Below are 14,317 nucleotides of genomic sequence, written 5' to 3'. Positions count from 1 at the left end.
TGAAAGGAAATTTTTTAAACTTATGCAAGAAAAGTCATTGATTTGTATCAAGGATTTGATCTACAGTAAGAACGTAATGTTTAGGAATATATATTTAAGGGTATTAAATACAAAGAAATATACAATTAAAATAATTTTATATATTATATATTTATTAAGTATACTGTATACTTCTAATTCTGTTTCACTTTCTAGTCTTGTTGACGTAAGTGAAGACTATCTGCAGTAGCCACTGCCAAATATTCACATTAATCCTTCGGTGAATCTTTCTGTTTCTGTCTTCAGACTGTTCTGTTTCTAGTTTTCTTTCTGTCAAAACCGTAGAAGTCTTGCTTGAAGTTATCTGTTGCTTCATTTAGCTCACTTACCTGAGTACACTAAATCATCTCGCCGAGAACATCTGCTTCCCGAGTGGGTAAGCAAATAATAATAATAATGATGATGATGATGATGATGATGATGATGTGTGATGATGATGATGATGATGATGATGATGATGATGATGATGATGATGATGATGATAATAATAATAATAATACACAGAATGAGCTTATAAATCCTGATAGACAACTTAGCTTTAGAGAAGCATCGAAACAAATAATTTTAAATAAACGCTCCATTAACAAAAATAAATATAACTACGCTATCAAGATGTGTCATGTCACAATGTAGGAGGAGAAAGTAAAATGCACTAATCTTTCTCGTCGGTAATGCGACAATAAACGACCAATGACAATCGGCAGCCGGCAGCCGGTCAAGGATCTAGTTATAACAGTAAATAGTGATTACTAATGAGATACTATAGCATGGGTCTTGTTACATTTAATATCACTTTTCGAGTGACATCTTACTTGTATTTACAAGTGAATATAAACCATTTTTGTTACAGCAAATGTTTTCAAGAGAAGATAAGGGTCGGTTTTCTCTGACGAGACAAATCGTGTTTTCTTGGATCACATGGCGCATTGCAGAATGTTGTTGTGCGTGTGGTTATTTGAAAAATGAGACCTCACACAAACACACGAACACACACATTACTGCCCTGCTGGCAGACAATTTTTTCCAAATTTTCTAACAGAGGAAAACTTTGCGAGTGGCTGAGCGTTGGTCTCTGCAGGCAGACAGCAATCCAAGTATACACGTCCGTGCTCAGATAATAGTCTTTCCTGTAATACATCTACAATTGGAGGAAAGGCGTCCTGCAAATGTTAATTTAAGAAAAAGATATTTTCCCTAACATTTTTCATTAATTCGAAAAACAATTAGCAGGTCATTCTCCGTCACCTCCTCTCCGTGACTCCGTGCCACCAGCCTCTTCCTCATCCACCAACACTCTCTACTGCCCTCGCACCTCTACTTACTCTACTCAACCCTCTACTTCACTCTGATTACCTGGACACTGAAAGTGCATCTCCCACACCTTGATATGTACACAGAAGCTAGCATGGAGGTCTCATTGTAAGCAGAGGAAAAATGTCCTGCTATGGTCATTCCATTCCATTGACATTTTTCCCTAACATTATTCATCTTAAAAAAAGCAGCAGACCATTTTTGCGCCACCCTCATCCCTGACTTCGCACTTCGCCACCACAAGTTTGCCTGATGGTACATCCGGTACTGTTGGCATTTAGTACTCAAGGACAAAACGTTTTATCGATGATACGGCTGACAGATCTGAGGTGAAACAGCAAACTGATTTGTCGCTTTCATTGGAAAATAATTATTACCTTTGATGCGAGACCACAGATGTTGGTTTTTGTGCTCTGTCTTTAGAAAGTTGACTATATAAGTACAGGCAGGTCCATGTCTGTATCTGTATCGTCATCCACTGATTCAGTACCAGACGGCAGCCATGACACTTGTCCTCAGCATCCTTGTGTGCTCCTCGCTTCTGCCAGCTTTGACTGCGGCAGGTAAGTAGAAGGTTACACAGGTACACGTGCTTAGTCACGTTTCTCGTTGCTAAAAAATACTAGCAGGACTAGGTGCTATGACCTATGTGTATCAAAAGATATGGATAAATATTCAGAATAAAGGCAAGCTAGCATTTAACGATTCCACTAACCAACAGGTAGAGAAGACAATCACGGTGCTTACACTTAAACACTGTTTGTGTTCCAGGTACCGTTTACACACGTTGGGGAAACAAGGGGTGTGGTTCTACCGCAGCGACTGTGTATTCAGGTAAAGAAAGGTTGCACTGATGTACAAATAAAATGTTTCTTTGTCAGAAACTTTTACCATTGAGAAGTCATAATAGTTTGAAAAATAAATTGTTTAAACAGAAGCAATATCGGTTATTTTTCTTGCTACAGAAATGTTTAATTCAAACTCATGAGTTATAACAATGTTTTATATGAATATTTTAAAATTTAAAGCATCTCATATTGCTCTGGGTACAGTTTTTACACGAATTAAATATGATATTGCAACGATACTTGACAGTATTAATATATTTATGAATAGGTAGATCTATTGCGGATTTCGTTGTCAGTAACTTAGGTAGCATTTACTCATTTTTCAAGTTTTTTGTGTTTGCCCTCAAGGCATTAGAGTGTATAGACTGTAGAAAAAAATTCTGTCATATAAGCGATGTATCACGATAAGCACACTCTTGTAGATGTATTACTGCTCTGACAAACGCAAACATTTTTATAATTCTTGAGAAAGAAATACATCACTTTGAATGGTTCCTGGCTATCGCTTACTTAATAAAAAATAAAAGTTGGCATATACTTTTATTGGCTTTTGAACTTGTGACAAAGTGTATGTAAAACATCGATCAAACATTAGTTTTGATGAACTGCTGTGTACCAGACGATAGGAAATACACGTGAGACAATGTCACAGTAACGTGTAAATATTCTGTAATCCAAAAGGTTATGTGGGGGGCAGTGTTTACACCGCACCCGGCTCTGGAGGCAACTACCTGTGTCTACCACCAAATCCCGTACCCACTAACGTATCAAGACCTGCCTACGTGTCCTCTCTGTACGGCACCGAATACGAAGTGAGTAACCGGCCAGCGAACAACTTTGATGCTCTGTGTGCCGTGTGCTTCATCAGCACTCGCTCAGCCAACATCATGATACCCGGCACCAACAAGTGTCCGACTGGGTGGAGCTCCGAGTACACGGGTTTTCTCATGAGTGGGTACGACGGACACGCCGGGTCAACGGAGTTCATCTGTGTGGACAGCATCATGGAAGGCCGCAACAACTCAAGCGCTAACCAGAACGGCAGGCTGCTGTACCTTGTGGCTGGCATCTATGGCAGTCTACCCTGTCCTCCTTACGTCAACAACAACATCCTGCAATGCGTTGTTTGCTCCAAGTGAGAGTCCATTGTTCTGTCCCAGCAATCAAAGAAGAAGACCTCTGCAAAGCGTTCTCCTCCGACTTAATGAGATGAAAAATTAATTATAAACTTAACCTAGAAGTTTGTCCTTTTTTGTGCAAAGTTAGTTAAAAATACAGTTGGTTTAGACCAAGAATAAAAAATCGGTTGTATCCGCAGCCACGTTTCAACTGTGCTCGGAGTCATACTGTCGGTGTATACCGTCTTTTCTTCGAATAAAACCATTGTATTCAACAGATTTGTATTGTTGTGTGTGTGGCTAACTCAGAGAGGACGGACGTTCGAAGTCAATTTATCATCATCAACACATCATTGCCATAAACTGGTGACAGACGCTGTTGTCTGTAGCTCGCGTGATGAACGATATTCAATCACCGACTTTAAAAGCCGCCAGATATTAGAGCAGTGGTTCTCAACCTGTGGGGCGCGACCCCTTGGGGGGTCGCGACGTGCCTGCAAGGGGGTCGCGAAGGTGGTCATTTTTTTTATAAGTTTCTTATACCGGTATTAGTGAAATTAGTTTACATTGTGTAACCGAGTGGTGAGGGGGATCAAACTCCAAATCTCTTCTCCCTATTCAAGTACACTGTCTCGGCATGCAGTGACTTCTCACTTCCAAAACACTTCTCTCACTGCCAGTGACTTCTCACTTCCACTTTTGGCAAAACTCAAAAGACAATCCCCCTCTCAACAATTAACCCTCCAATCTCCCTCCTCTCGCCTTTTGCCCTCTCTCTCCCCCAATCTCTCATCGCGGACTCCCCTCTCCCTCTCCAGCAATGAAAGTTCTTCTGCCATTTTCAACTTCGTATATGTGTGAGCAAGGATTTTCAGCATTGGCAGCACTGAAGTCGAAATACAGAAATCGTGTGGACGCAGAGGCTGAGCAGTGAATAGCAGTGGGTACGAACATCGCACACAGGTTCGCTTCTCTATGCAACAGCAAGCAGGCTCAACCTTCTCATTAATCAAAGTGAGTGTCCAATAAAATAATATTTATTAGCACCGCAGAATTTGCTTTAGTAAAATTTCATTAACAGTTATACTTCTTGCAGATACAAACTTTGTTCTTCCGTTGTTGAATTGCATGATTTCCTCGACGCGGCGTTCGAGGTTAGCTAAGCCCCCCCCCCCCCCCCCGCTCTTCCACCGACCTAGCTGGCTAATGGGGGTCGCGGACGTACCGGTGTTCGTCAGGGGGGTCGTCACAAGTAAAAGGTTGAGAACCGCTGTATTAGAGGTTCTCTCTTCACATATTTTGTTTCTTCTTTCTCTCATTGTTTTTAACTCCTACTCCCTTAAATCATCATCTCACCTTTCGTCTTAAGTCTTCTTCCTTTTTTAATGCATTTCTTTCGTTTCCCTTTATTTGTTCGCTCTGTCTCTCTTTGTCTTCTTCTTTCCCTCCATCTTCCTTCTTACCTTTTTTCTCCTCTAACTCTCAGTCCATAATTTCTATCGCTTAACCTCCTCCCTCTTACTATCTCTCAGCCCTGTCGTCTATTCAGTAAGCTGTAGCGGTGTCGCCACGGTCACCAAGGCCTGTATTGTAGAGACACTCAGCTACATGGCCCCACGATTTTCTAAAACAAATCAGCCACCTGACTAATATTTCTTCTCCACCCTCAAATATGTTTGTGTCTGTTGAGGTGCAGTAGCGGGTAGATGGTTGTACTTACATACTATAGTGTCTGTGTAACTGTTCTGTCAACTTCTGAATGAAAACAGTGGAGCCTAAAATGCTGCTGAACATGTTAACTGGCATCTACCTGGTGAAAAGGCGACACACTTCACAAAGATCACAGCGGTGCCAGGTGTCACACTTATCACACGTCTTTCGGCTTCCTAAGCAGAAAAAAAGAAAAGACTGGAAAATTAGTTTAATGTGTGCACCGTCATAGCTTCACCACTTCTTTTTTCAACACACAACACACAACAAACGATATTTCGGTAGCATTTTACAGAAGTAAAAACTTTTATTAAAGTAAATTGTGAATACAAAAAATGCAAAGCAACTGTCATCTCTTTAGTAACAGCATTAGCTTTCATCTCCATAGGCTGGGCCAGACGCATGCTTTGATCACATTTGTCATAATAAGTAATCATTTGTTTACGGCGATAACAAGATCATCTGGTCAAAGCATGGCTGGAAGAATTAGATAACAGCACGACCGACAATCTAGTTTTTTAAACCTTCGTCGAGAAGCCGTTAATTGACAGGCGTAAGTGCTTGTACACAAGAGGCCGGATGCAAGAAATGTCGCTAGCAGACTGGGAGAGCGAACTTTAAACAGTCAGTTTAAGTGTAATTAGGCTCTTGAGAACTTAACCCGACCATTGCACCAAATGTCTGTCGCCTCGCGAATTTGTTTTCCCCTGGTTTTAAAACACCTTTACACAACCTGCTACCCTATCCAAGCTAGATAATTTGACTGCATGCAGGTAGTGGTTATATAAAGATGTTTATTGGTTCCATATGTAGGCAGACCAAAAATTGCTTTAACAGCCGATAATTTATCAGAGAGGACTATTTCCAACCACTTTTTCCCATCTAGGTCAAACATTGCAGAGATCATAACTGATATTATTGAACACAAGCAAACACAGAGCATTTCTAGACCGACATAATAAAGAGGAAAGACATAACGGTTCAACAACGTTTGGTACAAAATATCTAGAAAAAACAATTATTTTATTGATGCCGTAAATTTTAAGTGTTTCTTGTGCCCTATGTCCACCAGCTCCACGTCTGTTCAGCTGAACGATCCCGTGGTATCGAGGTGCAGCTCAGCTATTTTATTTTTTATTGCAAGGTTCTATTATGTACAAGGGCTTTAAAAAAACAACGTACATTGCTGCTGACGATATAATTGTAAGATAATGGTCGTGTAGTCATCGTCTCCCCGTACCCATTGTCCGTCAACGACGAAATGTGCTGTGAAATTTGTTTGAGGGATTTTTTAGGGTACATTAATGATGAAACTCATATTTTAAGATGTTTGAATAACAACAACAACAACAACAACAACGACGACGACGACGACGACGTAGATAGCTATCGAGGATGCTCGTAAACTGTTTAATAATTATTTCAATAATAGCACCCCCCCCCCTTTAACCACCACTCAAAACCAAGAGGTCGACTCGTTTCAAGGGCAGTACTGGTGGAAGTGTCCAATTATCAAATTATCATAGAGATAAGCATTGTCGATAACACCATTTCATTTTCAGTAATAACACTTGAGAAGGTAAAATACGGCATATAAGTAGAACTTATAACTAGTAAGTCTGACTAGTATCATGATTACTGCGTGGGCCTTACACTGGTTATAGCACCGAGCAGTCTTTCCATGTTAACCTTCGCTTTACTTGGCCTAACCCCGACATTTGCATGTCACGTGAGAGCACGGTGGTCTTAAAATAGCTCAACGCTCCTGAGCTGGACTGGGGCGGGGTCATAGGTTGCGTCCCGCGGGAACGTGTCTGATGGGCTGGACCTCGATATCACGTGATCGCTAAGTTGACAAGGCGTGGACCAATGGCAAACAGCGGAGCCTAAAGTGCTGCTGAACACGGTAACTGACCTCTACAGGTCAAAAGTTTACCTGCTGTCACACTACAAAGATCACAGCGGTACCCATTTAGTGTTAGTGCTGCTTCTCGTTTTCTTCAAAATTACAATGATAAAAACTGGGTACATCACGAGTGGTTTGTGTGAGATTTTGACTCTAAGTCACCCAAATACTGCGATAAAGGAGATACATAAAAGTTGTCCTTCTTCGAACCTTCCATACATTGAGTGCTGGTATCACTGACTTACATTCTACCTGTACTTATTAAATCCTTTTATATGGATGTTGCATATGTTAACATCTCATTTAACAATTCCATCAACCCACAGGTAGAGAAGACAATCATGTTGCTAACACTTCAACACTGTTTGTGTTCCAGGTACCGTGTACACACGTTGGGGAAACAGTGGGTGTGGTTCTGCAGCAGCGACTGTGTATTCAGGTAAACAAACATTGCACTGATGCTGACATAAAATATTTCTTTGTCGAAGACCTTTCACATTGAGAAGTCATAATAGTTTGAAAAATGTTTATACAGAAGTAATATCGGTTATTTTTCTTGCGACAGAATTGTTTATTTAAAAGTCATGAGTTATAAGAAAGTTTTATATCATTTTCTGAAATTTAAAGCGTCGCATACTGCTCCTGGTACACTTTTAACTGAATTAAAGATGCTAATGCAACGACACTGGACAGTATGAGTATGTTAATGAATAGGTGGATAGATGATAGATTTCGTTTTTAGTAACTTATGTATCTTTTACTCATTGTTTTACATTCTTGTTATTTGATTCATTTGATAGACTCACAATATCAAGTCGTCAAAACTTTTCCATTCCCTAAAATCTTTTTTATATCATTGTGAAGGTTCTTATAAAGAGCAATCTTTACCTATCCCAGAAAAGATGTTCAGATATAAGCAAATATGTTAGCAAAAAGTTTAAATAATATCTCTCCAGCCTAGTGTAATTAGTTTTTCATTTAGTTTATAGAGGGCAGGGTACTGTATAGATTAGACTGTATAGATTGGAGAAAAATAATTTCTGTTATATAATCTATATATCACAATAAACACGCCTTTGTAGATGTATTACTGCTCTGAAAAACGGTAATTTTTTTACGATTCTTGAGAAAGAAATACATCATTTTGAATGGTTCCTGACTATCGTTTACTGTAGAAAGAATAAAATGTGCGTGCAAATTATGTTTGCAAAAGTTGGCATATACTTTTCTTTTCTTTTTCTTTTTTTTTGTGCTTTTTAACTTCTGACAAAGTGTGTGTAAAACAATGATCAAATGTTAGGTTTAATGAACTGCTGTCTAACAGACCATAGAAAATAAAACGTGCGATAATGTCACAGTAACGTGTAAATATTCTGTAATCCAAAAGGTTATATGGGGGGCAGTGTTTACACCTCACCCGGATCTGGAGCCAACTACCTGTGTCTACCACCCAATCCCGTAGCCACTGACGTAGCAAGACCTGCCTACGTCTCTTCTCTGTACGGCACCGAATACGAAGTGACATCACGTGCAGAGAACGACTTTGATGCTCTGTGTGCCGTGTGCTTCATCAACAACCTTACAGCCAACATCATGATACCCGGCACCAACAAGTGTCCGACTGGGTGGAGCTCCGAGTACACGGGTTTTCTAATGAGTGGGTACGACGGACACGCCGGGTCAACGGAGTTCATCTGTGTTGACAGCAAACTGGAAGGCCGCATCGCCTCAAGTGCTAACCTCAACGGCAGGCTGCTGTACTACACGGTTGGCATCTGTGGCAGTCTACCCTGTCCTCCCTACGTCAACAACAACATCCTGCAATGCGTTGTTTGCACCAAGTGAGAGTCCATCGTTCTGTCCCAGCAATCAAACAAAACCTCTTCAGTGCCTTCTCTTCCGACGTAATAGTATGAAAGATCAATTATAACTTTCATATCGAAGTTTTTATTAATTTGTTGTTTGTTTGTAAAGTTAGGTTAAAATACCTTTGGTTTAGAAAAAGCATAGAAAATTGTCTGTATCCGAAGACATTTTCAATTGTATGAAGTTTCACCTTCTGTGTATACCGTCTTTTCTGAAAATATAACAATTTTTTTTCTCACAGATTTGGATTGTTTTGTGCGTGTGTGTATGTGGCTAACTCAGAGAGGATGGATGCTCGAAGCCCATCTACCATCAGCAACACATCTTTGCCACAAACTGTTGACAGACCCCTGTTGTCAATAGCTCCCGAGATTAACGATATTTGATCACCGACTTTAAAAGCCCCCAGATTTGAGAGGCCATCTCACCACAGATTTTGTTTCTTCTTTTTCTCGTTCTTTTTAACTCCTACTCTTTCGAATCATCTCACCTTTCCTCTTAAGTCTTCTTTCTCTTTTAATGCATTTCTTTCGTTTCCCCATATTTGTTCGCTCTATCTCTTTTTGTCTTCCACTTTCCCTTCATCTCCCTTCTTACTTTTTTCTCCTCTCACTCTCAGTCCATAATTTATATCGCCCAAACTCCTCCCTCTTACTTTCTCTCAGCCCTGTCGTCTATCTAGTAAGCTTTATCGATGTTACCACGATCACCAAGGCATGTGTTATTGTGTCACGAAGTTACATGGCCCCAAGATTTTGTAAAAGTAAAATCAGCCACATGACTGCCATTTCTTTCCACCCTCTTATATCAGTTATATGTGCCCTTGCTTGTGTCTGTTGGGGTGGAGTATAAAGTAGGTTATTGTAAGGGGAAGAAGGTGTCGCAAAAAAAAAGAAAAGGCTGAAAAAATTAGTTTTATATGTGCGCCGTCACAGCCTCACCATTTAGTCTCGAGATATTTCTACGAGTTCTTTCCTTCAACACACAACAAAAGCTTTTTTTTTAAAAAAAAAACAAGAAACTTTTATTATAGTAATTAAGTGAATAAAAAATACAAAGTAACTCTCATCTTTTTAGTAACAGCATTAGCTTTTATCTCCGTGCCCTGGACCAGACTACATGCTTGATCACATTGGTCATAAAGACTATAAAGACAAATAATAATTTGTAACAAATGTGAGAGAAGGCATTGAAACGTTATTATCTGTAACACGCATGTTGATGACATTTGATCACCCACTTGAAAAGCTGCCAGATATTGGATGTCGTCTCTCTGCCCATTTTGCTTTTTAACTCATTCATTTTTTCTCTTTATCTCATAGACTCAAAAACTTCTGGTTTAGTTACATTTGCAACCCTGTGCGTAAATGAACAAATACATAAGGGAGAAAACACGGGAACCTTTAGGTCTTGTTCATCCAACGATTACTTCCCTTTAAAAGCTGAAAAAAGTTTAGTCGTGTTAAAACTACTCTGTTTTGTTTACTTGAGCGCCATACTGACACTAGATTTGAAATGGATCTGTACTCAAACAACAAAAAATGAGAAGAAAACAGTAGGTAATATTTAAATTCTAATGTAAATTCTAATAAAATATTATCTTGTTTTATACTTTGTGCTTGTATATGTTGTGTAAATTTTTTTTTTAATTTCTGACTTGTGACCTTCCATCCGGATTGTGAATTCTCTGCCCGATACAGTTACTATCTTTGATGTGAGCTTACTACAAACCTATCAGAACCTATAATTCTTGAAATTAACACCACGCAAATGTTTTTAAAATGCTCTTTTAAACGACGTATCACATATATTTGTCTTTTTTTTTGTAGTTTAACAGAAATGTGTTTTTTTTTAAACAAAAATTTACTTCGCAGGCACTTGGTGCTCCGTAGTGATATGTTTTCGCGTGGCTCTGTACCTTCTTAGCATACCGATAATAGTATTATTAAATACATCAATCTGATTTTTGTTGTTTGTTTTTTTGACAAGAATAATGTTTATTCATTTCAAGTTTATATGCGGTTATCAAAGTGTGATTCCTGGAAGTGTAACTTGTGCTAGCATGATATATCCTGTGCAACCCTGAGTGAAAATTTTATTTTAATTCAATTACACCTACCTAATTAGCTTTAGATTACCTAATAAATGACTGCTTATGCAGAATTCAGATGTAAAAATTTGTGTTTCACACAGTTTTGATCTCTTATAATTAGTTTAATTTTTTTCTATCTCTTACAGGTTTTTTATTATTTGTTTGAAATTGGTGAATTTTCATGCGCATGAGGGGAATGTGACCTCGTTGAACCCTGACACAGCGAATGTACGTTACGACAAGATGGCGCTGACGTGGCAGTAGAAATAAACATAGAAAAGAAGAAAAATGGCACAGATAGATACAAAATCCAGTAATAAATCCAGTAATATATGAAATTACATTAAAGATGGACAGATTAAAATTACACCAAAAAGCTTGACTCACATTAACAGGAAAAGAAGAAAAGCGAAAGAGAGAAGAGAGCGAGCTAATCCACTCTAGCTGCAGTTGGGCCAAGGGACATCACTGTCATTTTTCTTTTCCCATTTAGTGGAAAGTTAATTTGACAGCTAAAGGTAAATTCCTGTTGATTGCATACCTTTCTCGGGTGTTCCCCGAGCAAACTCCCCACAATGATTGATGCTTCGCAGAAAACGGTAGACCAGCTTTATAGGTGGCGCTGAGTCACCTACATTAACCTAACAGAATTTTTTTTCACTTTACGTCTCTTATCGACTACTAGTCGTAGACTGGAGGAATAGCTTGACTACTTTGTTTCTGGAAGATTATTATCCTAACATAAAAAAATATCTCACATATAGTTTCTAAAAGATTCATACGTACAAATACCCCAATATCGACTCTAAAGAATTTACCTGCAGAAATGTATTGTCTTTTCATTTAGTATTCTATAGCTTAACCGTATAATCATTATAAAAAATGAATGTATGTATGTATTTAAAAAATTACCTAAAATGTCAAACCTAAATTTTAATTCTGGTTATAGGCGTGAATTTCGATTTGTAGAATTCAAAATCCTGATTTTGTCGGACGACACAGAAGTCACAAACAACACACTGCATCCCACACATGTTTTTTCTTGCAACAAATTACAAAGACCTGTATGTGGGCTTACACTTATTTATTATTCGGGAGATTGTGTTGATTTATGGGACGACATCTGAGTCAGATGCTCGCAATTCAGTTTACAACATTGAGTAAACAAACACTGCTCAACACAAAGAAATAATAATAAGTGTATAGACGCGTGAAAAGAAGGAGAAATAGTTTGCGACTGTCGAGACATCAGGCACGAAGACAGTTTTCTTGAAGAAACCGCTGAACTTCAATACGTTGACAGAGCTCAGGGATAATCATAACTGATCGATGTTTCTTCTGTTAGATTATTCACGAGGTTCTCCCAGAAGGCGATTGACATCTACTCCAGCCTGTTCCTGCAAAAATAACGGTTTCTTATACACAACAATACGTACAAAGAAAACAAAAACAAAAAAAAAACCACCATCGCATCATCATCATGGTCATCATTATCATCCTCACAACGACTACCACATCGCCATTATCGTTATCATTATCACCATTATAGTTATCATTATTATATTCAGGTCTGAGAGTCTATCACCAGTAGTAAAATTGAGTGTTCCACAGTGCTAATAAGCAAAGCCGTTCTCAAGACTAATGAAACACAAAACGACTGACCATAATTTTCATACTTTAGAATGAGGTCATGGAGATAAACCTGTGTCTAGTTGAATACTTGAATATATGTATTTCCTTATGTTTATATATATATATGGTGCCTAACGAGGAGAGCTGTTTTATAAAATTGGCCTGATGGGTTAAAGGTCACTCGAGAAAAGACGAAAATCGTCTCATAAGATATATTACCCATAAAATTCGCAGCAAGTGGCATCACACAGTCAGATAAAGATGTTATTTTATATTTCCTCTCTTAATGGCAGCATTGGTTTTCTCTCAAGACCGATGCAGTTTATATGGCATAAACTTATAAGAGTAGCCCGTGTCTACAAAATTACTGAAGTCATTGATTTAGACACATGCAACTGACTAAATAATAATTCTAGTTGTCAAAGAAAGACTTTTTCAAACCTTTCCATTGGAAGTCAAGCGAGCGCGAAGTTCCATGATTCCACGTCGCTTAGTGTTCCGTTCTTCTGCACTCAGGTAAAAAACGGTACAGAAGGTTAGATGTTATCATCATCATCATTAATCATCATTAATCATCAGTCATAATCATCATCGTCGTACCTTCGTGCTAGCAGATTTTTGAAGGAAAACATTTAGCTATGTAGTGTATACAGTGTGGACATTTCGAGACAGGGTTTGAGCTCATCTGCACCACAGTGTTTTTATTAAGCAGAACTAAGGAAGATGACACACGGACCTTTGCACTTCTCTGTGGCAGAAATTGTTCTGTCGATTCTGCCGTCTCCTTCCCTACTCGCCAGCGCACAGTTGCACAGGAAATGGTAACGCTCTTTGCTGTAGCTCTTAGGCCATATCTCTATCTTTTAGAAACAACACACATGTTTTATCTTGAGAAATAATATTCTCATTAAAAAGCTTTGGACTCAGAAAAGTAATTTTTAAGGCTTAGTCATGCATGGATTTGCATTTGAAAATAAGTTGATCGTGAGATTTTTTACTTTGATTCATATCCCAGTGCGTAATTTGTCAAAGTTCAAGAAGGGTGATCCGAATAAATTCCAACCACTTGTTTTGTAATTTTGCGGGAACAAAGTGGTCATCCATTAAAGTTGACTTTCATATTCATTTCCTTTGTTATTATTTTGGTTATTTCAAAAATGTTATGTATCAACATCACCTTTATCTGTGGCTAGGCTAGCCACTTTTCATGATGGAAATGGGTGAGTAAATGTTAATTTATCGATAGGTGAGAATATATTGATGTAAGTCATTAAGCTTACACGTGGCACATTCAGAAAAATGGATATTTCTCTGTCTGAGCAGAGGAAATGAATTTATATTAGCATGGGAGAAATTCTTAACCCCAACATTGTATGTGATATTCCTACTGACAACTTTTTAATACATTCCTTAGCTTGTAGGGAGATGTTTTTGTATGTGAGTGTCTAAAGCACGTGTGGAAAATACCAGTTACCTTATCTAGATTCCAGCCAGGTTGGGGGCCAGCGTTGTTATGGGAGATGTGCACCTTGCACAGCTCGCCGATGTCAGCCGTTAAAACCTCGAAAGTGTCCAGCTTGCCTTGTTCAAAATTATTGTCTCTATTATCTAACAGCAAAGACTGGGACGTTCTCTTATTTCCGAAGAGAATAATTCGGACATTGGCATCTGTACCAGCATTTTGCACACTTGATGTGTAGACCTGAATCTCCCAAAAAACTTCTACAATGAAAATGTTTCAAAATATAAGTGCACGATGGACCACAAATTTGTTTTCTATATTACTGAATGCGAG

General features: G+C 38.6%; 1 protein-coding gene across 1 annotated transcript; it reads left to right on the top strand.

The window, feature by feature from the left end:
• Nucleotides 1–1,826: 1,826 nt before the first annotated feature.
• LOC112553832 (short-chain collagen C4-like) lies at nt 1,827–9,027 on the top strand. The gene is made up of 3 exons (XM_025221296.1): nt 1,827–1,913; nt 7,309–7,371; nt 8,320–9,027. Exons 1-3 carry the CDS (start codon nt 1,853–1,855, stop codon nt 8,775–8,777), a joined length of 582 nt encoding a protein of 193 aa, XP_025077081.1. The 5' UTR covers nt 1,827–1,852; the 3' UTR covers nt 8,778–9,027.
• The last annotated feature ends 5,290 nt before the right edge of the window (nt 9,028–14,317 follow it).

The sequence above is a fragment of the Pomacea canaliculata genome, linkage group LG13, assembly GCF_003073045.1.
Source record: "Pomacea canaliculata isolate SZHN2017 linkage group LG13, ASM307304v1, whole genome shotgun sequence".
NCBI lineage: Eukaryota > Metazoa > Mollusca > Gastropoda > Architaenioglossa > Ampullariidae > Pomacea > Pomacea canaliculata.
The sequence above is the reverse complement of the archived record's forward strand: the minus strand, read 5'-3'. Positions and strand labels throughout refer to the sequence as shown.